Source organism: Lingula anatina, chromosome 6 (genome assembly GCF_051362555.1).
Source record: "Lingula anatina isolate TDL-2025a chromosome 6, LinAna3.0, whole genome shotgun sequence".
NCBI lineage: Eukaryota > Metazoa > Brachiopoda > Lingulata > Lingulida > Lingulidae > Lingula > Lingula anatina.
The window spans coordinates 13,255,485-13,280,299 of NC_141772.1; the positions used below are offsets into that span (position 1 = coordinate 13,255,485).

At 35.9% G+C, this 24,815-nt stretch overlaps 1 protein-coding gene across 6 annotated transcripts in view; it reads left to right on the forward strand.

The window, feature by feature from the left end:
* Positions 1–24,815, forward strand: part of LOC106175217 (leucine-rich repeat serine/threonine-protein kinase 2-like) — a 73,069-nt gene that overhangs the window by 30,751 nt on the left and 17,503 nt on the right. For 5 of the 6 annotated variants that reach the window (XM_087014655.1, XM_087014657.1, XM_087014656.1 and 2 more), the window contains 38 exons: positions 486–706; positions 1,323–1,443; positions 1,930–2,030; positions 2,477–2,596; positions 3,078–3,180; positions 3,519–3,617; positions 3,985–4,271; positions 4,583–4,781; positions 5,064–5,296; positions 5,756–5,840; positions 7,063–7,356; positions 8,210–8,418; positions 8,797–8,907; positions 9,461–9,597; positions 11,171–11,322; positions 11,681–11,804; positions 12,306–12,417; positions 13,021–13,206; positions 13,638–13,733; positions 14,204–14,343; positions 14,694–14,811; positions 15,167–15,296; positions 15,712–15,774; positions 15,990–16,086; positions 16,615–16,669; positions 16,935–17,060; positions 17,536–17,694; positions 18,041–18,144; positions 18,709–18,934; positions 19,113–19,184; positions 19,592–19,677; positions 20,062–20,186; positions 20,567–20,670; positions 20,979–21,052; positions 21,532–21,661; positions 22,109–22,273; positions 22,528–22,632; positions 23,139–23,264. In XM_087014655.1, the coding sequence (XP_086870781.1) occupies positions 486–706; positions 1,323–1,443; positions 1,930–2,030; positions 2,477–2,596; positions 3,078–3,180; positions 3,519–3,617; positions 3,985–4,271; positions 4,583–4,781; positions 5,064–5,296; positions 5,756–5,840; positions 7,063–7,356; positions 8,210–8,418; positions 8,797–8,907; positions 9,461–9,597; positions 11,171–11,322; positions 11,681–11,804; positions 12,306–12,417; positions 13,021–13,206; positions 13,638–13,733; positions 14,204–14,343; positions 14,694–14,811; positions 15,167–15,296; positions 15,712–15,774; positions 15,990–16,086; positions 16,615–16,669; positions 16,935–17,060; positions 17,536–17,694; positions 18,041–18,144; positions 18,709–18,934; positions 19,113–19,184; positions 19,592–19,677; positions 20,062–20,186; positions 20,567–20,670; positions 20,979–21,052; positions 21,532–21,661; positions 22,109–22,273; positions 22,528–22,632; positions 23,139–23,264 (5,195 nt within the window). The remainder of the gene's footprint in view (positions 1–485; positions 707–1,322; positions 1,444–1,929; positions 2,031–2,476; positions 2,597–3,077; positions 3,181–3,518; positions 3,618–3,984; positions 4,272–4,582; positions 4,782–5,063; positions 5,297–5,755; positions 5,841–7,062; positions 7,357–8,209; positions 8,419–8,796; positions 8,908–9,460; positions 9,598–11,170; positions 11,323–11,680; positions 11,805–12,305; positions 12,418–13,020; positions 13,207–13,637; positions 13,734–14,203; positions 14,344–14,693; positions 14,812–15,166; positions 15,297–15,711; positions 15,775–15,989; positions 16,087–16,614; positions 16,670–16,934; positions 17,061–17,535; positions 17,695–18,040; positions 18,145–18,708; positions 18,935–19,112; positions 19,185–19,591; positions 19,678–20,061; positions 20,187–20,566; positions 20,671–20,978; positions 21,053–21,531; positions 21,662–22,108; positions 22,274–22,527; positions 22,633–23,138; positions 23,265–24,815) is intronic. The other variant, XM_087014658.1, reaches the window with a different exon arrangement.

The following is a 24,815-nucleotide window of genomic DNA, read 5'->3' on the forward strand; positions in this document are numbered from 1 at the left end:
CCCCCCCCCCCCCCTCAACATTCCACCACCAACACCACTACTACAATACTACAATGCGTATTACATAATTTTGAAAAGCTGTTCAAAGTTCTTGTTGGCTAGTTCCCTGGGTTTGGGGGGGGGGGGGGGGGGGGGGTAATTCTACAACACAAGCAAGCATATAGCTTAATGTACTTGAAAAAGATGTGTACATACATGTACACTCTCTCACTCTCATTCTCTCCACAGGATACATTGTACTGGGGGTATCAGTGTGGAAGCACTGAATTTAATTCTTATAAGACTTGAGCTGGTGCAGTTAAGTTTACCTTATTTGCTTCGGCCATATTCTATCATAGAAGTAGTTCTATGATCCTATTAAAAAAATACCACTTTTGTACCTTGTATCTTCCAATTCTATGCTAAATGAAATGTTGGTGATAATAGTTAGTATTAATGGTTAAGAATTAAAGCTTACAACTCACAATTGTTCTCTACGTCTGCAGCTGGTGGAGTGCAACTGCTGAACGACATCGAAGCTTTGACACAAATCGTGGATGCCATGAGCCGGTTCAAAGACAGCTTTGTTATCCAGAAGAAGGGCCTGATGCTGATACAGCTCCTGGCAGAGGGAGCCACTATTGCCAAAGATCAAGAAAAGGTGCTCGCCAAAGTGATCATGAATGCCATGCGGAATTTCGAGGATTCATTGACTGTGCAGGCAGAGGTAGGTCAACTGTGTGTACATGCAGGTGTGTCCTTTTATACATGTGTAATCTCAGACCCCATTCCCAGAGATTAGATCGATCCAACTAGATCGACCCAACTCCCTCGGGGTTCACGCTAAATAGCTGTCAGCCTAGCGAATACGAAAGTTAATTACCCCCTTATAGCTTGTAGTAGGCGGGACAGACATTTACGCCGGATTATCTGACAGTAATCTAGTGAGACTCCCCACGGGGATAGATCGATCTAAAATCTATGGGAATGCGCCCTTAAATAGGCATGTCTAGACACGGACATGGTGAAACTATTGGTCCTACCAGACATGACCAGTCAACCGGACATGACTGATTGAAATACGGTAGGACTGATAAAAATAGTGAGTTGTTGGTCATTTGAAACGAGGAGAATTTTCTGACAAGTATGGCACTAATTCCTAATTCTGAATCAATTCAAATACAAATACAGAAGAGAAAATCTCTGCTTTAGTTACTGTTACGTACAGACACCAATAAATTAAAGCTCTTATGGTAACCATGAAAATATAAAAATTGACGAATACTGTGAATTTATGATGTATTTGTCTTTAACTCATACCTTGGTATGTTGTAATTTTCCAGGGCTGTGTGGCTATACAGGTGCTAGCAGAAAACAAGGAGGAATTCAGTGATGTCCTTGTTGAAATTGGTGCTCATGAATGTTTGTTTGACATCCTGGAGGAATTTGATGAAAGACCTCAATGTAAATATTAGTGTAGAAATAGTATGTAGGTCCTTATTATCTCTTCTTTTTAAAGCCTGAATCACTAATGTAATTTATGGTAAGCCTTAGGTGATAAAAAATTTTAAGCTTGACGAAGGAATTATTTTGAGAGTTATTTACTGCTTATTGTGAGTTTGTTGCTAAAATATTTGGCTTTGTGGCAAATGAAAAAGTTAATCTTTTATAAGCGGTCATGAGTAATGATGAAAAATATTTCTAATTATTTATTTATGAACTAACACAAATAAGGTGATTCTATTTGTGTTTTTTTTTATTTTTATGAATATGAACTCATGGCATAGCATGTGCTTCCACATATGTATAAATATGTATAAATCACACAATAAGTCACACATACATATATGCCCAAACAAACACTGTATTCAACACAGAAGTTTGCTTGCTCATGCAGTATCTGCCTAAAGGAACTAACATCTACGTATATTGGACACTTGACTTTTGCAGACTTGCTTGATCTTGCCAGCGAGTGTCTATATGTGCTGAGCTGTGTTAGAGATCTCAAGTCCAGAATGCTACTGACTGCTTGCATGAAAGGCATGCTACAGGCAAGTCCAACTGGTTGACCTAAATATGAAGTAATATATTCGGTGTACTGGCAATTTCAAATTGAGCTTGTGCTTGTTATAATGATATACTTAAGCTCACTGACATATTAAGAGAATCTGTGTGGATCTTTAAATCATTTGAGGTCACACTAATTATTAATTATGCCAAGACTTGGCATGAAACTAATTGATAAAGTTCTAATGGAACTTTATATACCACAAACAGAAGATGATTTAATTTTTTTCTTTGAAGAAGTGATTTTATCGGTAAAATTTGGCTTTTTGACAGCAAGGCTTCAATGCATGTGTCACTTCATACTGCATACAGCAGAGATGAGCAGTGTCCTATGTACGGTACCCTTATTTCACATGTAAATGTGAAAGAAAAAGAATAGCAGTATTTTCAATGTTATTTATTATTATTTTATTTATTTATTTCCTTTCAGAGTGTGGAGTGTTTGGTGGAACTTGGTGCTGATGTCAATATAGGTTCTGGTCACAGGACTCCTCTGTGTTATGCCGTGCTGAGAGGACATGAAGACCTGGTGAAATTCTTGTTAAAACAGGTATTTTTTGCCTAAGATCCATCATTATTGACTTGGTGAAATTCTTGTTAAAACAGGCATTTTTTGCCTAAGGTCCATCATTATTTTACTTCAGGTAGTGTTTTGATTTTAACCAAGCTAGTTTAAAATGTTTCTCGAATATTTTTTTATTTTGTTTCTTCTCATTCAAAAAGCCTCCCTTCCTTTTAAATCTCTCCTAAAAGAAGTATATTGTAAAAAACAGAAAAGGAGTTGCCTCACATGCTCTAAAATTATATCTATAAATTACAGATAAGATGTTTTTCCAGTTGTTTAAAATGTTGTCTTATTCATCTAGCATTTCTTATCTTTTAAGTGTTTGCTTATCTTACAAGAAAAATGAATATGTTATTAATAAACTTTTGAGCTTTTAATATATCTTTGTATCACTTTTAAATGTAACCTCACCATATTTGGAAAATGATCATATTATAAGCCTTCAAGTCTTGATTGTGTTTTCCAGGGTGTTACCGATCTCCCTCGGGCATTACGGCTTAGCCTCGAACAAGAAGACAATGACAGCATCACGGGAATACTGCTGAAATACATAGGCCACAATAAGCAAAGTAAGTAGAACCATTGAACAGGATTCAATTAGTATTCATAATAAATAGCGGCTTTTGGATTATCTTGACATAGTATGATATTTTTGTATACTAGAGGCCCACCCAATTATAATTACGTACAGACACATTTTACTCACCTGTTTTTTACCTGTTGTGCATAATTAAAATTAGGTGTTGACTTTACTGTGTAGCATAATGTGTCATTGTACCAGAATTGACAGTAGCCTATTTTTGTGCATCATTATTTTCTGCTTTTTGTCTGCACCTTTGTCAGCTTTGCTGACTTTTGCATTCATTCAGATTCATAGACCTAAATGATAAAAAAAATTTTCTTCCAGGTGGCCTCGGCTCTTTTAGTGGTCTTAATCTAGGTGCTCTTAAACCTAGTTGGCTCTTCCCAACTTTGACTGGAACCACCTTCGTTGCTCCCGTGTCAGGTAGGTGCCTCTCCAATGAATTATTACTCACTTAAGTGTCAGTTCATAAAGAGAAAACTTGATTTAACTCTAAAATAAAGACGGGATTGTAATTAAAACTCTTACTGGAACTTACATTTGAAATGTGTTTCCACCTTGTCACAACACAAGAAGTGAACTCCTTTTCAAACATATATACTATATATATATGACATTCATTTATAATAATTCCTATTTCATCTCATTTCAAAACAAAACTGGTGAACCAGAATTTTCATTTTGACTTTTCACTCTATAGAGGAGCTTGACACAATACGGTTACCTTAACAGCAAAGAATTGACTGGGATGCTTCAGTTAAGAGTTCAAAGTTACAAAATTCTGTTCCAGTTGAGGGGAAGAATATGGCCCTAAAGGTTCAGAGCTGCAAGGAGAAGCGCCGTCAGCGTCAACTGGTGAAGGAGTCCATCCCCCAGGATACAGCCAGCCCCCAGCTTCAGCTGAGGTACACCTTCTCCCGTGGTCACCTGATGCAGCAGATGAAGAAGCCAAACCCTGGACTTGTTTTGCCGACGCCAAAGAAGGCGCATTCACACCCGGGTCTCTCTGAGAAGGAGAGGTGTGGGTCGTATGATGCTCTGGATGGTGCAACGCCCAGGAGGAAGTCTGGAATGCAGGTATGTATAGGTGTGTGTGTGTGTGTGTGTGTGTGTGTGTGTGTGTGTGTGTGTGTGTGTGTGTGTGTGTGTGTGTGTGTGTGTGTGTGTGTGTGTGTGTGTGTGTGTGTGCTACGGACATAAAGTCTGTGAAGTAACTGTGTAAATGATTGTCAACCTTAGACAATTATTTATATATTTATTTATTTGTTCATTAAATCATTTATTTAACTCACCTCTTCAGTAATCTTTACATTGAGCACTTTTCAGCAAGCTTCCCTTTATCATAAATAATAAGAAGAAGAATTGACCTCAATTTTATTTTTGAACAGATAATGAAAGAACTGTTATTCAAGGCCAGCTCTCAAGATGACAATTCGTATGATGCCCTTCAAGTTAACAAGAGCCAACAAAGCAACAAATGGAGAAGGAAAACCCTGGCCACCAGCAGTTTCAGGGAGCCCAGCCCCACACCAGAGAGTCAAGACCGAAGAAGAAGTTCCCTGGTCACCATAGCGGTAGATGAAACAGGTAAATGAGGAAAATGTTTGGATAGTTGCATAAAGGGGATGGGTGGGGGGATTTCTTGAATGTATACACGTAGTGTATGCCAGCAACTTAAGTCGATTCTCACATTTAGTTTGTTTTATCTTTTCAGATCAAAAGTTTTATTCTTGTCAATTTTTACCAGAAGTGTTGTTAATAGTTGGGTGAAACCAAATTAAGTGCTTGTTTTATAAAAAGAAAGTAAAGTCCAATGTTTTATACCAGGAGATACTTAACTATCTATCTTTTTTGTTGTTGTTGTTCTAGACAATTCTAAAGTGAAGCCTCCAAAGTCCCCAAGCTTCTCTTTTCAAAAAGAAGAGTTTGAAGAGTGGAAGAAAGGAAGTGTATCTGGTGCTAATACACCTTTCTCACGTTTTGACCCTCGCTTGACCCCCGAGGCTGAGAGCAAGGACTATCTCTTAGAAGAAATTCCATGGACAAGTAAATTTGGAAGACAAGGGACGGATATCTCCAAGAAAATTGCATCTCCTCTAAAAGTAATTAAATTTTATATCATATTGTGCATGTGTTTTTTTTAGAAATATGCTTTGTTTAAAATGAACTAATATTTCTTGGCCAAAACTATGGATATTTGATTTAAAGTGATGAAATATTATGGATCACCTTCTTAAGCCAATTCAAGTAGTTTATTTGCAAGAAGATTTCTATCTGTTTTTTAGACACAAGTATATAGTTTTAACAGCATATTGATTAGAATTATCTTCAAGTTAATTGTAATGAAAACTGAATTTGTTGCTGACTATCAGGTAAAAAATGTACACCAAAATTGTATAGGACATACAGTAGTTTTAACTACTGTACCATATGTCCATATGTAGTTTTAACTACCATATTAAAATGTCCAGTGTAGAAAAATATTTGACCATGAACTAATTATTAATTATAGGTTAATTGCAATCTGTTATCATAATGTGAGAGTTCCATTTTTTCTCCAGCGTCCAAGCTTGCCTGTCACTCCATCTCGGAAGATAACCCGACCCTTGAAAAGAGTGAAGTCCAACATTGAGAAAGGCACTCCAGGTGAATTGACATCTTGTACAGAAATTTTCCTTCTTCACCAACACCTTCTTATTCCCTAAAATACCAACTTGATTCATCCTAGCATCACTATTATCTTCTTTGTGAAGTTACAGTTGTACTGAAAATTTTAATTCATTTGTCATGTTCCTTTTAAATCAATTTTCTGATTTTCCCTGGCAGAAGTTGGTTATTTTTAATTAGCATTTGAAGAAAAGGTTTCATGCTGGGGTGATCCTGTACTTTCTTGCGTTGGATTTAGTCTTTTGAATTTATTGAACGAGATGCTTATTCTTATAATTATTACGATAATTACTCACTAAATTAGAATTTCCAAGATTTTCCAGAACTTTTATTAGAAAAAGACTTCTCCCAAGTTGTAAAAGGCTAGCTGGGTTTATCTTTATTTTAATGAGTTAATAATTAATAAAGAGGATAAATCATGAACATTGCAATATTTTAATTCTGTGAGTAGCTATTGTAATATGCTTATTTTTTCCTTACACAAGTATGCTTAAATTAAAAGAAACTTAAGATTATTTTTAGCAAATAGAACATTTGAATGTTCTCAAAATAAAATTAGCATTGGAGTGGAGATTATGGAACACACCAAGTGAATTATGGCAATCAAAATTTAAATGTTATTTGATTTAAGCATATCTCTCAAAACTCTTAAAAGCTTTTTTACACATCTGGTGGTTATATCTTGTTCAGTGGTTTACATACAAAGCTTTTTTTTCTCAGCCTCTTTAGATTTTAAGTTGAGAAATATTTTGTGACTTGTAGTGTACTAATTGTTTTTACATGTTGTCAACATTTATTTGTAGTTTAAAGTAGATATTTTCTCAGTATATGTTTTAACAGTTCCGTTTTTAAATACTGTGAAACAGGAAATTTTCAGACAGAAGGACTGATAAAATTACTGTGTTGTTTCAAATGAATTTACAAATGTACCTACTGCCTCATTTTGATATGATTTTTACCTTTTACTTTATTTTTACACAATTGTTACTTGGGAAGTTGTTTATTTATATTTTTGGGAAACATTGGATATGTGTATTTGTTTTATGAAACTTACTCAGTCTAAGAATATCTTGTTTCACAGTAGCTTTATACCTCTAACCTCACATCATTTTCATTTCATTTCACTTCATTTTGAAGTTACTGAATTCTTGTACATTGTTTGCTATGTTTTGCTTATCTGCTTTATTTATTTGGGTTCAAGGTTCCCCATACTTATTGTCTGTTGAGGATTACCTTCTACCAGTACCAAAAATAGTGATAACCCGTAAACCTGCTGACATGGTCGATACTCCCCCCTCGATTTCTCTTGAGGATCTACTTCTACCACGAAGAAAGTTCACCAATGAACCTGGTCCCATCATCGATATTTCCTCCTTGACTTCAACCACCAAAAATGTGTCATTTTCCCATGTTGAACAGTTTGAGAGCATCCTAGAAAGCAGTTTGGAGTGCTCAGAAAGTTCTATTCCATCTGGGTCTAATTCCAACATTCCAGGTATAATTGAAGCCAGCTGGATACATCTGAATATGTCATTTAGCCAAAATTAAACCAATCACTTCATTTTTCAGTCATTAAGGTGAATTTTTAAAATAATTTATAAATTGATTGGCCTCGACTGATTGTCTAAACATGATGCTGCTGCTGCTAATATTGTATCCAAGGGCGAAGGATGATGATGATGATTGGCCTTGGTGAGGGGTTATGCTATTTGGTATTAAATTTTGTAAAAATTATTAGCCTCTGTTTTAACTCCCATGACAACTATTATCAGATCAAAAATGTGTGAAAGCGAACAAAAATCAAATCTGCAATACTGGGATCAGAAATAAATAAGTGAATGATCATAAGTGCAGCAAGTTTGAAATTATCAACCCAAGTGTGTTGTATTTGGAATTGCTTGAAGTGACCTAGTAATAACTTAGCCACAGTAAAAATTAATAATAGTGACTTTCCTTTTGGACTGAATTGCTTTGGAAGCTCTGCTTTGACCATTCTTTTGCAAGTTTGTTGACAATAATAATTAGAATTGTTTTATTAATAAATGTATAGAAAATTTATAGTCTTGCTTTCTATGAGATTACTTTCAGTAATTTTCTTTCTCTTTCTGCTTACTGATTTTATTTTGATCACTATAGATTAGTTATAGAACTTTTATATTAACATATCAATTTTATATAGTTTGTCAATTTACTTTATATTGATTTATCTTGAGAAACAAGAAGCTATTTAAAATTGTATCAGTTTAAATGATTTATAGAGAAGGATTTTTCTATCCAGTTATTATTAAAAATCGATTTCCACTTAAAAAAACAAACATTTCTCATTGCCTTAAATGTATATTATACAGAAATGCCACGGAAACGCAGCCTCACCGAAGGTAACCTCCCAGGAATGGTGTGTCACCAGCAGGATCTGGTCTCCCTCGATGTCTCGTCCAACCGCATAGGTAGCCTGAGTGACCTCATGGACAAGTCACTTCTTGTCCACTTTCAAGCCATCCAGAAACTAGACCTAAGTCAGAACCATCTACAAAATGTCCCTGATGAGCTTTTTGAGGTATCTGAAATTGTGATAATATTTCATACAGTTGATTTTTACATTTAAATTGTTTCATTAATTGGGCTGATGGTACATTGAAATATTTCGCGCAAGTGAGTGATAAGTTTTTACTAAGTTTGTGACAAAAGAGCAGCTGTTTTTGACATACTGACATTTTTTCCTCAATTTGCCGTTTCAGAAGTGTACGTGACTAAAATGAACCATTTATGGTTCGTAATTTGTTTTAATTTTTGTGTACAAGTATTACTTAGTATATTTTTACTCCATATTGTGATATTAATTAGGCGGCCTATCTGCCAATTCAATGAAGGATACAATTATATGATATATAGTATATAATATGTATAATATGAAAAATTTTTAATGTAATTTCAGTATCTGCCAAAACTAGAAGAGCTTTACTTGAGGTACAACTTCATCACTACTTTCCCTGCTCAGGCACTGGCATGTAAAGGGCTCAAGATTATGGACCTCTCCTTCAATCATGTAAGACCTCTTTTGCTCTCTCTCTCTCTCTCTCTCTCTCTCTCTCTCTCTCTCTCTCTCTCTCTCTCTCTCTCTCTCTCTCTCTCTCTCTCTCTCTCTCTCTCTCTCTCTCTCTCTCTCTCTCTCTCTCTCTCTCTCTCTCTCTCTCTCTCTCTCTCTCTCTCTCTCTCTCTCTCTCTCTCTCTCTCTCTCTCTTACACGCACACACATACACAGAAGAGAAAGTGAGAGGGAGAAAAAGATACACACTTCTATAATTCATGAGCAAAAATGTGCATTAGCTTAGTAATTGGATCACATATGATAAATATAAAACCCAAGCTGAAGTATTTTCATTCAATGAGCTTACACCCAGCCTGGCCATTCTACTCACTTCATTCTGATGAAGGCCTACATCCAGGTTGGAAGTAAGCTAACAGTGCGAGAATATTTCAGCTTGTGTTTGATAATTATCATATATGTGCAATTCATATCTTGAGTTTCAAATGAACATGGCCAACATTTTAATATTACCATTATTATAACAATAGTCATGTATATTATGATTAAACAGATAGAAGATATCAGCAAGCCTCCAGCCACCACGTCGTTCTCCATTCACCACTTCAACATATCTCAGAACCGCCTGGGCTCCATCCCTGACTGGATCAGTGATAACATGCCAGGACTGACAGAACTGGATATCAAGGGGTAGGTACAGTGATAACATGCCAGGACTGACAGAACTGGATATCAAGGGGTAGGTACAGGGATAACATGCCAGGGCTTACACAACTGGATATCAAGGAGTAGGTACAGGGATATCAAGGGTAGGTACAGGGATATCAAGGGGTAGGTACAGGGATGTCAAGGGGTAGGTATAAGGATATCAAGGGGTAGGTACAGGGATATCAAGGGATAGGTAAAGGGATAACATGCCAGGGCTAACACAACTGGATAGCAAGGGGTAGGTACCGGGATATCAAGGGGTAGGTACGGGGATAACATGCCAGGACTGACAGAACTGGATATCAAGGGATAGGTACAGGGATAACATGCCAGGGCTTACACAACTGGATATCAAGGAGTAGGTACAGGGATATCAAGGGTAGGTACAGGGATATCAAGGGGTAGGTACAGGGATGTCAAGGGGTAGGTATAAGGATATCAAGGGGTAGGTACAGGGATATCAAGGGGTAGGTACAGGGATAACATGCCAGGGCTAACACAACTGGATATCAAGAGGTAGGTACCGGGATATCAAGGGGTAGGTACGGGGATAACATGCTAGGGCTGACACAACTGGATATCAAGGGGCAGGTACAGGGATAACATCCCACGGCTCACACAACTGGATACCAAGGGGTAAGTACAGTGATAACATTCCTGGGCTGAAACAGCTGGATATCAAGGGGTAGGTACAGGGATGTCAAGGGGTAGGTACAGTGACAACATGCCTGGCCCGACTGACACAGCGGGATAACAAGGGGTAGGTACAGGGATGTCAAGGGGTAGGTGTAAGGATATCAAGGGGTAGGTACAGGGATATCAAGAGGTAGGTACAGTGATATCGTGCCAGGGCTGACACAACTGGAAATTAAAGGGTAGGTATAGGGATGTCAAGGGGTAGGTATAGGGAATGCATGCCAGGGCTAACACAACTGGATATAAAGGGGTAGGTACAAGGATATCAAGGGGTAGGTTCAGGGATGTCAAGGGGTAGGTACAAGGATATCAGAGGGTAGGTACAGGGATGTCAAGGGGTAGGTACAGGGATATCAAGGGGTAGGTACAGGGATGTTAAGGGGTAGGTACAAGGATATCAAGGGGTAGGTACAAGGATGTCAAGGGGTAGGTACAGGGATGTTAAGGGGTAGGTACAGGGATGTTATGGGGTAGGTACAGGGATGTTAAGGGGTAGGTACAGGGATGTTATGGGGTAGGTACAGGGGTATCAAGGGGTAGGTACAGGGGTATCAGGTAGGTGCATGGGTATCAAGGGGTTGATACAAGGATGGTTAATGGTAGGTGCAAGGATTATAATACAAGTAAAAAGATAAGCAGATAGTTAGCTGGTATGAAAGGAAATTTGTCCCAACTCTGAAATGTGACAGTTTGGATCATTGTGACAGTAGCAAGATGTGACAAGTTTTTTAATAACAGTTGTTGGAGCAGTTGATAATTGTCATATTTCTTAACTATTGCCAATATTAAAGCTTGCTTAATAACACTGCAAAATAATTACCCATATTATAGTTCTGTCTTGTATTGTGAATGTTCACAGAAACAAGATCACCAAGTTACCCGACCGTCCACTTCTGCTGAAGAAGCTGCACACATTAGACATAGCTCAGAATTACTTGACCGAGATACCAGAGCAATTCCTGGAGGAATTCAATGCACTGGAGAAATTAGATGCCTCCTGTAATGAACTTGGTGAGTCCTGCCTAGATGTGATTTCAGAGCGTTATTTTATTTAGTTTAAAATAAGTTGTATATATTCTGCTGCTAAAGATTGTTGCCTTTTTTGGAAGTTGGTTCAGTTTTGTTTGTGGATGGGGTAACATTAAGCCCTTGTAAGTTTCGCAATGAAAATGATTTTTAAAAAGTTTTTAAAATTTTGGGTTTAACTTTTAGTATGCAGCATGCTTGTTTTAAATGGGTATATATAGAGCTTTCAGCCATATGAATCAGTGTCACTAACATGTTAACTTGTTAAAATATGTTTTACTTTACACTTGTAATTTTTTCTTTATAGAAAAAGGTTTTCATATAATAGCATTTTTTTTTTCAGAAAAATTGCCCTCGCCCCAGGTGGCAAAAACCTTGCCAAAGCTTCAAACACTAAAGCTTAGTCGCAACAGACTGGGTCAGGAAGAGGCCCCCTATATCCCAAAGTTCATCCTACATCTAGAGAGGTTAGCAATTGATTTTAAGTAACATATTTTCATCAGGTGTTGTTTAATATAAATTAAAGCAAGCTGCATTTACAAAAATGAATGTGTAATGAATCTAATGAAAGTTTTCTTTCTTTTTGTTGCATATCATGTGATATGTGTTGTTCATTTAATTGGAAAAAAAAATTTATTACAACGGACACTCATTGCACATGTTGGAATCAATGAATCTTAACATGTAAGCTCCCTCACCTCACATTTTGGCTTTTTGATGGTACCACTAGAGCTAATCGTGATAGTCCTAACAGTGATTTTTACCCTTGCTGGTACCAATAGCAAAAAAAAAAAGAAAGGTATACACACTCCATTTATTGTGGGACAAATTAACCATTTGTAAAATAATTCCAGGCCAACACTGCAATATAGTCAGCTATATTCAAATTCAGCAAGTCACGCTAATTCAGCCCAAGATTTTAAGACATTCTGTACAACAGCCCCTTTTAAAAACTTTTTCCTTCCTAGGTTGGAAAGCCTAGACCTGAGCCACAATGATCTGACTGACATTCCAACACCCAAAAACTGGAAGACCCCAAACTTGAGGGAATTTTTCCTAGGAAATAATAAGATAGAAAAGGTAAGCTGCCAGACCTAGGTGACATAAGTTCCAGGGGTGGATTTAAGCAGTCTTCTGGGTCTTCAAGAAGATGGTCAGATTTTCAAGTTTACAAGAAAAGGTATCTTATTGTTTTCTGTTGGAAGACAGTCAAAATTGGAGGATGAATCAATAAAGATAATTTGGAAGACTGTCAGGAAATAGCTCTGGATCTGCCCCTGAGTTCAGGTGTGATATCAATGGGGAAAACAATGATATGATATTTTTAAACAGTATTGATTGAAGCAGGACTAGTTTCATACAAAAAGGAAAGATTAGTGTAATATGCACTGTAGGTTAATTGGGAATCAAAAGCCCAAGATTTCAAACCCCATGGTTAATTTTTACTCATCAGTTAGCAAAAAGAAAGCATGACTTAATTTTACTAAACTACAATGTTTTTCAACCAAGATTAAAACTACAGAATAAAATATGACAATTTTTCCAAGACCAAGTATGGAGTTGGTCTTAATAAAAGAATACTTATAAAGATATTATTGTGAGATATTACTGTGACCCAAAAGACGTCATTGTCAGAGTGGTATAAAAGAGGGTTTAACACAAATTAATATTTTATCATTTCAGTTAAATCTAGGTGGAGAAGAGGCTAGACTCTGGTCTGGGTTAGAAAGACTAGAGATCAACCACAATGAACTAAGTGAGGTTCCCAAAGAGATAGGTCTCCTGTCGTCTTTGACATCTTTAGATATTGGTCACAACTCAATACTTACTTTGCCAGATGAGATGGGAAGACTTAACAAGCTTTGGGAGGTAAGAGTGCATGTGCTTGCATGCTTGTGTGGTTTTTAGCATGTGTTTTGAACTTTGTAGAGGTTATCATGGCATTGTTTCTGTGCTATGAACTTAACTGATGACGTGCCACTAAAATTAGACTATTAGGATTTTCATCAAAAATTTTAAATAGTGTCAAAGATGAAATCTAGACAGATAATTGTAAAATTATTCCTGAAAGAATTTTTGAAACTTTCACTAGTTCACTTGATGTGGAAACTTTCGAATGATATTAGCATATTCACATCTGTTACCAAGTCGGGCAGAATATCAGATCTAGTAATTCTTCTACATTTATATCAGTTAAAAGTTATTAAATTAGGCCACGAACCTATACTCTATTTATCAAAGTTGCTGCTAACCGGTTAGAGTAAAAGCTAATGGAGATGTAAAATATTTTTCTTCACTAGTTGAGATATGATAGACTGGAGCTAGATTTGCCCCAAGCCATACTGAAGGGGAGAACCAGGGACCTTATTGTCTACCTGTCTGAGAGACTGAGAAATGTAAGTAGTGACAGCACAAATAAAGAACACAGGTCTTTTAATTTAAAAATATTGGTATTGATATGTTATATAAATCAGCTGGAGATTAAAAAAAGAATTGACTGTGGTCATTTGTTGTTTAAACATGCATCCATTAACTTAATTCTTTATAATTCTTTAATATGAGTAATGGGTTATGAGTAAAAGGTGCATGATCAAGAATTCCTTGGTTGCAGCCCACTTCTGTGCTTATATATTCCACAGTAGTAATGATACATAATTTCCACTTTAAGATATGATATCCTATAGTTAAAAATCTGGTTATTCTTTGACTTGCCAGATAAATGAGAAGTTGTGAAGGAAAAGTTAAAATATTTTATAATTTTAAGCCAAATAAGAATAAAGATGTATAATATTAGCATAATTAAATTATTTGTAGCAAATGTTTTGTACTTAAGTTGGCCCAAAATTCAATGTGTTGAATATTACAGGCCTCAGAGCACTATCGTATGAAGATGATGGTGGTGGGATATGCAGGGCGAGGGAAGTCCACGTTGATACGGACTCTGATGAAATTACCCCAACCAGACAAGAGTATAGCTACAGTGGGGGTACAGGTGAAAGACTGGGAGTAAGTAGACTTCTTTGTGTGTGCACGTGTGTGTGTGTGTGTACAGTGTACGTGTTTGTGTAATAGTGTGTAGAAAATCATAGAGAATTATAAAAGAAACTTAAAAACTGGCACTTTACGCTGCCATACCAGTGACCAATTGAATTATTATAGGAATATCTACCCTATTCACTACAGTGTATTATATGATTTATGCAATGTGCATTCTAAATGCAGTAAGGGATTTTTCCTAATGACTGGCAACTTTTATCAACTTAGTTTTCAACATTAGAGTTCCTCTCAACAATTTTTCCCTCTAAAAACATAATTTGGGACATTGATTAAGTTTCTACTGTATTGTACTGTTACAGGCTGCGCACAGGCCGTAGAAAGCCACCACACTACACACTGAGTACATGGGACTTTGCTGGTCAAGAAGAATTCTACAACACCCATCAGTGTTTTCTGTCCAACCGGTCACTCTATCTGGTCAGTCAAAGAGATACACTATATCCCTAAAATGCATAGATTCCATTCACCTTGGTTCACTCTTAATGTTAAATGAAAAAAAGCTTGGATTGTTTTAGATTGGAGCACAAGAATTTTTTTTTTTACCAAAAAACAAAAATGTAGAGAAATTGGTACAGCATGTTTGGATTAAGATATTGATTGATTCATGTCAGAATCTGCCTTTCACCATGTTGTTCATATATTTTGATGAACTGTGTCTTTGAATTGTTTGTCCTTAAAAACATGCATTAGTTACACTTCTTCAGAAAAAGACTTTGCAAAGATAAATTGACTTGTAAATAAGATTAATTATAAAATGGTCATTCCTCTCCAGGTGGTCTACAACCTACAGATCGGCCCCTCTGAGGTGGAAACTTTGAGACCATGGCTTCTGAACATCAAAGCCAGAGCTCCCCATAGCCCTGTTATTATAGTGGGAACACACAAAGATGGCCTTGCCAAAGGTATACATTTCTATTATCAGTGATTTATCAGTTTGTATATTTTTATGGGGAATAAGGATCTGGTGTGAGATTCTTAGGAAAAACCCAACACTGTCAGACTTCAAAGATGTCTACAAATGTTATACAAACTCTTTGGAACATCATCCAAAAGCTAAAAAGCAGCATCAGCTGATAAAAGACAGCAAGTTTGTTATGTTTTGATCACCAGGTTTCTCCATTCAGTGCCAAATATGATTATTTTCTATAACACTTGATTTGTTAAAACGGATTTTTGAAACTAGTCTGTTTATATTTATAGCAGCAAAATATATAATGTACCTAGTATATAGATAATAGTTAGTATTAGTGTTAGTATTAATTGTCAGTGTTGTAAAATACAAGAAAAAAGTGACAAAATCGAAGTTATTCATTTCAGATGAAAGAGAGCAAAAAATCAAAGAGATGCGAAGTCTGATTTCTGAGCTGTGCTGCAAGCCAGGTAATAAAGACTTATAATCAAGTCGAATTAGTTTGTTGTGAGAAAACGTCCTTGCTTGGAGGTATATGGTTCTTGAGAAAAGATACAAAGTGATGATGCCCCATATCTGAACAAAATCTTGAAAAAATAGATGTAAGGTCAGTTGTTGCGTCCTTTTTTTTTTTGTATATTCTAGCTAGTTTTGTATCTGACTGGGAATTGTATTTCTATTCCAGGCTTTCCTGATGTAAAAGCTGTGATAGAATTGAACTGTTGCTATGAGAGCAGTGACATAGAGCGACTGCGGGACAAGATAAAGGAGGCAGTGGAAGGGTGAGTGGCTTCATAATTTATGTATTTGTGCATAATTTTTGTTGTTTGCACAAAGCACTTAAAACAAAAAAATTAGTACTAAAGAAAATAATAGGAAAGATTCACTCTCATAGAAAGTAATATTCAATACACCGACAACATCACTTAAATGATTTATTTACAAGTGAATGACATTGTGTCTTTCTCTGTGCAAACTAAACCAGTTTTAAGGAAAATTAATTTTGTTTACTTACCTACATCAGTTTATCTTATAGTGCATGGGTGCTAGTCCATGAGAGTGTTACAAAGTGCAAGCTATGAAAAGTCTACATGTTATCAAATTCTACTTTTTCATCAAAAGACAATAATGAAGTTTAAGGGCTGCCCCCCCCCCCCCCCCCCCCCCCCCAAAAAAAAAAAAAAAGAAAAAAAAAGATTTTATGCATCATTTGAAATTAGGTGCTCATAGTCCTGCTATTGGATTTCACTTATCACTAGTTTCTTTCTTTTTTTCTGTATTTATTAATAAATAAATTCATTTGTTATCAGGTTTAAGATCAAAGGTCAGCCAGTGATGGGACAGAAGATTCCAGAAAGTTTCATTGTAAGTTCAAAATAAAAAGGGTAGATGAATTTTAAGATAAAGAAACAAAAAGAAAATTAAAATTGAATAAAATCCCCAATAGATCATACTGGGTAGTAGTTGTACCTGCAGATAACTTAATAGTTAGTTGTCTAACCTCTGTGTGACATTAAAATTTATTTATTAAAGAATATGAACAAGAAAAGGAAATCTGATGATATAAATATAAAATTTAGAAGATTTATACCAGTTATAATGTAAGCAGCATGTGATTGAAAATTTTCAGAAACTTGAAGAACTGGTATCTTACGAAGCCAAGGCACGTGCAACATTACCCGTCATCAAAGCTCAGACACTTCGCAAGATTATCAAAGATGCCAACCTTGACCTGGACAATGAGGAATTAAAACAGGTCTGTTTTGTAGAATAATTTACAATATTTCTTTTCTTGGGTATCCTCATTTACTCATATGTCTATTCCCTTGAACTACCTTCGTGTTACTGATAATTATACAAGATATTGAAACTGGGTGAAAGAAATCAACATGAAAAAAGCAGGACAGCAACCAGTATTTGAGAACAAAAAGCATTTTAATACTAACCTGAGAAAGTAGACATGCATTAATTGGTCCATTCAGTCAGCAGAACACTAAACTGGTATATATGTATGTATGTAACATAGCACATGTGTGTGTTTGTGTGTGTGTGTGTGTGTGTGTGTGTGTGTGTGCATGCTTTTGTGATTTTGATCAAATGATGTATGTATTTCCTTCATTTAGTGGCTTTGATTCATAAACCTAGAAATGGTTGTTCCCACAGCATCAAAGAACAGGAAGAATAGTGTGTTATACATGTGTAGTATTATTACTGTAATTGATATTTTTCAGGCTGTCCGTTTCCTGCACGAGTCTGGCGTGATGCTGCACTACGAGGATGCCTCTCAACAGCTAGAGAACTTTTACTTCCTGGACCCCCAGTGGCTGGGGCGCATGATGGCACAGGTCATCACTGTTAGGGAGATCAACCCTTTCATTGACGAGAAGGGGGTGAGTTCATATTTTTCATCTGGACATATGATTTGAAAAGGGGCTACTTTTGGTGGTTTTTAGAAATCAAATATTGTTTTTTTCTTACGCTGCTTGTATATTGAAATTGAGTGTGTGTGATATTTTTCAAAGAATCCTTTCTCTCTAAATGCTGATTAAGATGTGGGCATAGGCCATGTTTCTGAAATTATTTTAGTATTAAAAACAGTCCAGAAATCTTTGGAATAATTTCTTTTCTTCACATGCTGCTACATGTTTTATAAACTGCTATCATAAGCTTTGGCAGAATTTTATATATATATAAAAATTAAGGGCTCAACTCTTTTCATACATTTTATTTTTGTAGATCCTGCGTAAAACAGATATTAATTTGCTCTTCAATGGAAAGAGGTTTGAAAAGTTCAACTTTCCAACAAGCTTGATACCCCAGTACCTGCGACTCTTGGAGAAGTAAGTGACTAATTGACATGCATTGACATTATATTATTATTCTGATGAGCGGTAGGGCTCAAGAGTTTAATAAATTTAAAAACTGAAAATAATATTAAGAGTAAGGTCATTTTTAGTCTGACCACCAGTGAATTAAGTGGCCAAGCAATTATCTTCTGTCACACATTTAGGCCAAACACGGCCTTACTTTCTAAGTGGCCAGGTCCAGATAACAATCAGTCAGAAGGTAATTGATTGAATAGCAAAAGGTGGACTTCTGCCAGCTTGCTTCTAATTGCCTATTAAATTGCTGAGAAGCACTTAAGGGTCCAAGGTAGAAAGAACAACTTTCTTGAAGTTCAGAACATATTTTAAAAGTTGATTTTAGGTTTTGGCATTATTTTGTCCTGAATGTGTGAAGGAGGAAAAGTGTTTTAACAAACACTCATACTTGGAATTTTTGTTAATGTTATTTATATTGGAAGTACATGTAGACATAAAGATTGCGGCAATTAAGCTTGAAATATTTCCATAAATTTCCAAAATAAGAACAATTAGACATCATTGTTCTGTTTTTTTGTTTAGGTTTGAAATCATCTTACCACGTGGCAACGATGAATTCCTGATTCCATGTCGTCTGCCAGCGAAGAAACCACCAATCAGCTTCCCAGGATTGAGTGATGTCGTGGACAGCAATGGCAACAGGAAGCCAATACAAATCCAGCGCCAGTACGAGATGCCGTACATTCCACTTGGGTTCTGGTCCAGGCTAATAGCAAGACTTGTAGTGTTCATTCCAAAAATGTCTGCTGTAAGTTTGTTCATTGTTGTTTTTATGAGACTGTAACATTGTAGTCTTGGAAAAATTAAATGAAACTTTTATTTATGCCAGAAATCATATACGTATTGAACAAAATTTTAATGTTTTCAGTAGTGTTTTGTAAAACAGTTTGACAAATGGAATGTATCATTATGATCTTCTGTTTCAGAATAATCCAGACTCTGGGGTTGTCCCTGAGACAGTGTACTGGATAGAAGGCATATGTGTCTACTGGTCAGAGGTAAGAATACTACTATTACAATAAAAAGGTTCAGGAATTTTCTGACCTCCCTGTAGGGAAGAAACTGAAGGAGTTAGCTGATTGCTAATCCTGTTAAAAATGAAAAAATTGAAATAATATTGTCTGACAAGATTTAAGGAAATTGATATAAAGATTTTAAGCTGCTGTGGATGATGGAGTACTATAGTTGTAATTTTATGTGAAAAAATGTTCAAAAATAATGTCCAGGCCAGGGTGCATGTGTTTTTATACACATTCTGTAACATCCATTTTTTTTCACAAATACATGTTGTTGTATTTATGTTAACTTTTATAACTGAGAGTTTTTCAGTTTTCATATTGGCACATACCTCTTTCATTTTTAAATTTATTGTTTTAAAATGCAGTACAAATCCTTGCTTTTTCAGCTATTGTACTTTATGATTGAGCCATTCTGTAGAGATGGGCATGAGGTGGTGGTTATAACTGTGCCTCTCAGCAAGATGGGGACAAGGTATGTACAGCTTGTGACTCTTGTAGTTTTGCTGTTTTTTTTTTTTGTTTGTTTTTTTTTTAAGATACTGGTATTAGAACATGTTATTGTAATCAAAATCTCCTATATAAAGCACTTATTCTATGCAATTAGACCCCCCTAAAAAAGAAAATGATAGACATGCCTATTACAAGGTAATGTATATACACATTTTCGGGATTTTTTTCCTTTATTTTCAAGTATTTCCATCTATTGTTTGTTATGTGTTTAATAGTTGCCCTCCACATTAAAGTATTGTTATGGTGGCAACTCTGTTAACTACAACAAATTTATAATTCTTGTGAATTGGTACCAGTATTTAGAATATGTTAAGGAAAACTAATATTTGGAATCATTACTCCCCAGTGTGCTGGGACACATAGTGGACCACATTGACACCCTGATAGAGGAGTGGTACCCTGGTCTCACAGAGAAGTCTCCCACTGGATTAGAGCTGGTACAGAGAATAGTACCTTGTTCACAGTGCATAGGTAAGTCAGGGTGGTGATCTAGACAGGTAAATATATGGGACACTGGGTAATGTTGGACATCAGTTGGGGAGACTGGAAATTGAAAATCAAACATTGCCAGCTATTACTGGAATGGCTATATATACTAGTAGACTATTCTTAATTCATTTTCATATTGACACTGTGCTTTTATCTCCCATCTAAATTAAATTTTAAAGTATATATTATTAGTTTTTATGATCATTATTGTTTTCAATGACTTATTGGAATTTTACACCTTTATTGATAAATCCATTTTCATGACATAATATTGAAAAATTAAATTACAGCATTTTCTAGGATATATGTACATGAAGGTTGAAGGTATGCAACATCATATTTTGTCCCTTCTTGCTTTTCAGGTCCATCAATCCACCATTTTGTCCTGGATGACTTGGTCAGTCAGTCGGAGCTGGACGCATCAATGAACTGCCCCAACTGTGGGCCAGTGCCCCTGAGTAGACTGGTAAGTTAATAGAAAGACTGAGATAGGTTGTCTGTACATTTGTTAGCTATAGCTGGCTTGTTGTGTTTAAATCTTTACTGATCTCAGTGTAGAAGGTAGCTTTTAGTGCACTGAAAAGTTGTATGTTATATGTAAGTACTGATTGATTTGTATTGACTTATTAAAAAATTATACTGATATGATTTAAGAAATTCAATTTAATCTATGTGATTTATTATTGGTTGTAGTGCTACATGTAGGTTGCCGAGTCCATACATTATCGTATGTACTGTGCATTATTTACAGAATCAGTGATTGTTATTTTTCAGGCTCCAGATGTGATATTTGCGGACTTGGAAGATCATTTTCAAATTGACCCACAGAGCTTTTTCTTTAACAAAAGGTATCTGTGCTGTCTTATTGTTGTTAAATGCAGTTAGTGTCTTTGTACTTGCCCAGGTACAAATTGCAGAAGTGTTCCCTTATAAGCAAGAACTACTAGTATTGGTAGCAGGCTTAAGTTGGTATTGCTGTTTTGATCAGACATTTTAATGTATTTGGCCAGGATGAATTGTAAAGGATGTGATGGAATAGTTAAAAAGATAAAAGAGTAAAAATAATATAAAAATATGAAAAAAAAAGTTTTTTATTCTATATCCAAACTACTTAGAATAGTTATGAGCCATATATTGGTGAAATTATAAAGTTAGTCTATTTTCTTGTTTTATATAATGGGGGCTTGAGACAACAGGATGTAAGAATTTAACATTTCCTTGGAACACAGTCAAATCTAAATGTGATAAAATGATGCAATTAAATACTGTAACACAATATTCACTCTACACTGAGCTCTTGCCTGAATTCTCTCACTCCTTTTTTCAGCCCAGAGTACTTACTTGGTGATGGTGGGTTTGGGTCAGTGTACAGAGCCAAATACAAGAATAAGGAGGTCGCTGTGAAGGTGTTCAATGCTGTAGGAGATATTCATCCACATAAGATGATGAGACAAGAGGTCAGTCTCAACTAATACAATGGTAACTGGGCCCATCTAACACAATTGTTATCTATCTATCTATCTATCTATATATATATATATATATATATATATATATATATATATATATGTTTACGTATAGACTCCTACGAGTCTCACCTAATATATTGCTTGTTTGTTTGGCACATGCAGTCAAATACTGTTCTTTGTGGTAAGGGGGATGGTGACATCCATATTCAGAATGTTGTGATAGTGATTTGTTTGCCAGGCCTTTAGATGTAAGACATTTTTTATCGTTACTTCATTGCTCTATATACACTACATGGCTGATAGTATATTAAGCTCTCTTATGTATCTCCATGCTTGAAATTAGATCAAAACTTCAAATTTGTTACAGTTATTCTCCAAAGTAATAGACCCATTGATTTAAGTCGAATACCTGTACATTATCTTTTGTTATATAAGGTGACTATAATCCGTGAGCTGAACCACCCAAGTCTGATATCCATGGTAGCAGTGGGGGTCAACCCCAGGGCTATTCTGTTGGAGGTGGCCCCCTTGGGATCTCTTGGATCATTGCTAAAAACAAGAACTCTGGGCAGAGCGGAACAACAAAGAATTGCTATGCAGGTAAAAACAGCAACTACCACAGAAACATTAGGTGTTTTTTTTCCTGTAAGATCATATGTCCAAAAAAAGAGTTTATATCTCTTCAGAAGAAAAAAGTGAACCAAAAATGGTAAGTGAAAATGGTTACATGGTCAAACAGAAGCAAATTTGGCACCCGTTCTACTGTATGTTCATTCACAATGTATTACCTTTAAGAACATTCTGTTTTTGTTTTGCTGTGTAACATGTCATTTGACACATCTTCTTGATACTAGGTGGCTGAGGGAATGGCTTATCTTCATCATAATATGATTATCTACAGAGACATGAAACCAGAGAACATCCTCATCTTTAACCTGGCTTTGGGACCCAATGTAGTGGTGAGTTTTGTACTATTATTCTTATGTCTTCTGTGTCTATAGTGTGACTTCCACCAGCATGGCCACTTGTGTTTTTGATGGGTGGGTTTCATGAAATGAACTTCTTACCAAAGTTGTTTTAAACTTTAAAAAGAATGGGAATTTCAGTCTACTGCAATTCATGATGAATTTGTAGTTTTTTACATTGTTACAAAGCATTACACACCAGTCGATTTTAAAAGTGAAGCACTGTTACAACAAAGAGATTAATCTAGGTTCAAAGTAAACTTTTAAGTAATCTTTTAAAAAAGATTTCATCCTCAAGTTTTTAAAGAAATGATGTCATCTGACTGTTAATTGTCTAAAGTACGTATTAGTTATTTTAATATTGTCATCATATTAGTTATTTTAATATTGTCATCATTAGAGGCAGGTGCACTTTCATATCAAAGGACAATGAAAAATAGCAAAAAAAAAAAAAAAAAAGAAGAAGTCTGACGTTCATAGTTTCACATTTTCACTTCCAGATCAATGCCAAGATATCTGACTATGGAATCTCCAGGTTTGCGGCACCCTGCGGACTGAGGGCTTCTGAGGGTACCCCGGGATACAGGGCGCCAGAGGTGATCAGAGGGGAGGTTTATGGGGCACAGGTACGTGGAAATGGTCACGTGTTTGGTTCTTTGCACATGTGGATGTATGAGGATAAGTTCATGTTATCTTGTAATTTTTTACACTTTTTGATATATGAGGATGAGTTGGAATTATCTTGTGTAATGTTTTACATTCGTGGGTGCATAAGAATAAGTTAGAATTGTCTTGTAATTTTTTACACTTGTGTCTGAATTGTTGTGTATGCTGGTTTGTGCAGGTGTGCTCAAGATATGAATGTATCTGAAAATTATAATCAAAGTACTGAATGAACTAAAACTGAATAATGGGCTAGTGAGCTCAATAGGAAAATGTTTACACATTGTATTAACCTTAAGTTGACAATAATGACACTCGTAATGAGTTTTGAGTTGACAAGTGTTATAATCCTGGTTTTATACACCACCACCTTCTTGGAAGTAAGTTGAAAGATACTAACATTCATAATATGCCATGGCAAATGGTTTACTGAATCCTCATTTAACCTCCAGTAAATGGGAAATGATTAAAAGTACTTCAGTACTGTCACCTGCAGTATATAGCACAGTTTGTGACCCCAGTTTCAGCTTATCTGTGTGACATGATAAGTGGTCTGTGACTTTATGTCCACACGTTGTGCAATCAATGTCTGGAGTTGATGTTAATACTGCTTGATAAAACTCCTACAGTTTTTTTTTTTCAATTAATTTATTTTTTAATTATTTATTTCACCTAAGCTTTCAATTCATCATGAGAAGTATTTGGGTAAAATAATATTTGTTTTGTAAATTGCTCTAACTTATTGTTTTCAATACCAACAATACCAGACTCATGAGCTTTTGGAAGACTCTAAGAGTTGATGTAAATGACCTAGAGGTTAAGCACACTTCTCACGGTTGTGATTTATAATAAGCATTTGGGCTGATGAACTTTAGCATAGTGCTTGCTCCTTTAACTGTCAGCTTATCTTCACAGCTGTTTGACTGATCCAGTTGCTGCCTGAACTCTGCTATTTGATAATATTTATAAAGGGTAAGAAGTAAGCTTGTACCCACTTGGTAAATGCAAAGATGGCAGCCTTCCATTTTATACAATATCTTCTAGTCATAAGCGTGACACTGGTACCCAGGGTAATCGATGGGGAGAAAATATTGATCTTTCCTTGCACTTATGTCTTCAACTCAAGAACGATGAATCTAGAGAAGATTTCCGTCATGCTTCGAGATCACGGTCACTCTGTTAGCATGCTGGTTGGCGACCGCTATAAACCTAAAATGAACATATCTGGGATTGAGTTGATTGTGTACAAGATGCCTGAGCTTTGGGTAAATAAGGGAGGCGAATTGGACCTAAACACAACCATGAATTATGTCGAAAAGAATCCCATGCCTTTCGTTAAAGAGTTTGAAAAAGTGGACAACTTGTTAGCTGAAAATCTTTTGGAAGACCAGCAACTGGTGAAGCACCTCAAAGCAGCAGGATTTTCTCTCTTCTTTGTGGACATAAGCAATATGGCAGCCAATTATTTTTTGATGGAGTACTTAAACATTCCTAGCATAGCATACAACAACTTT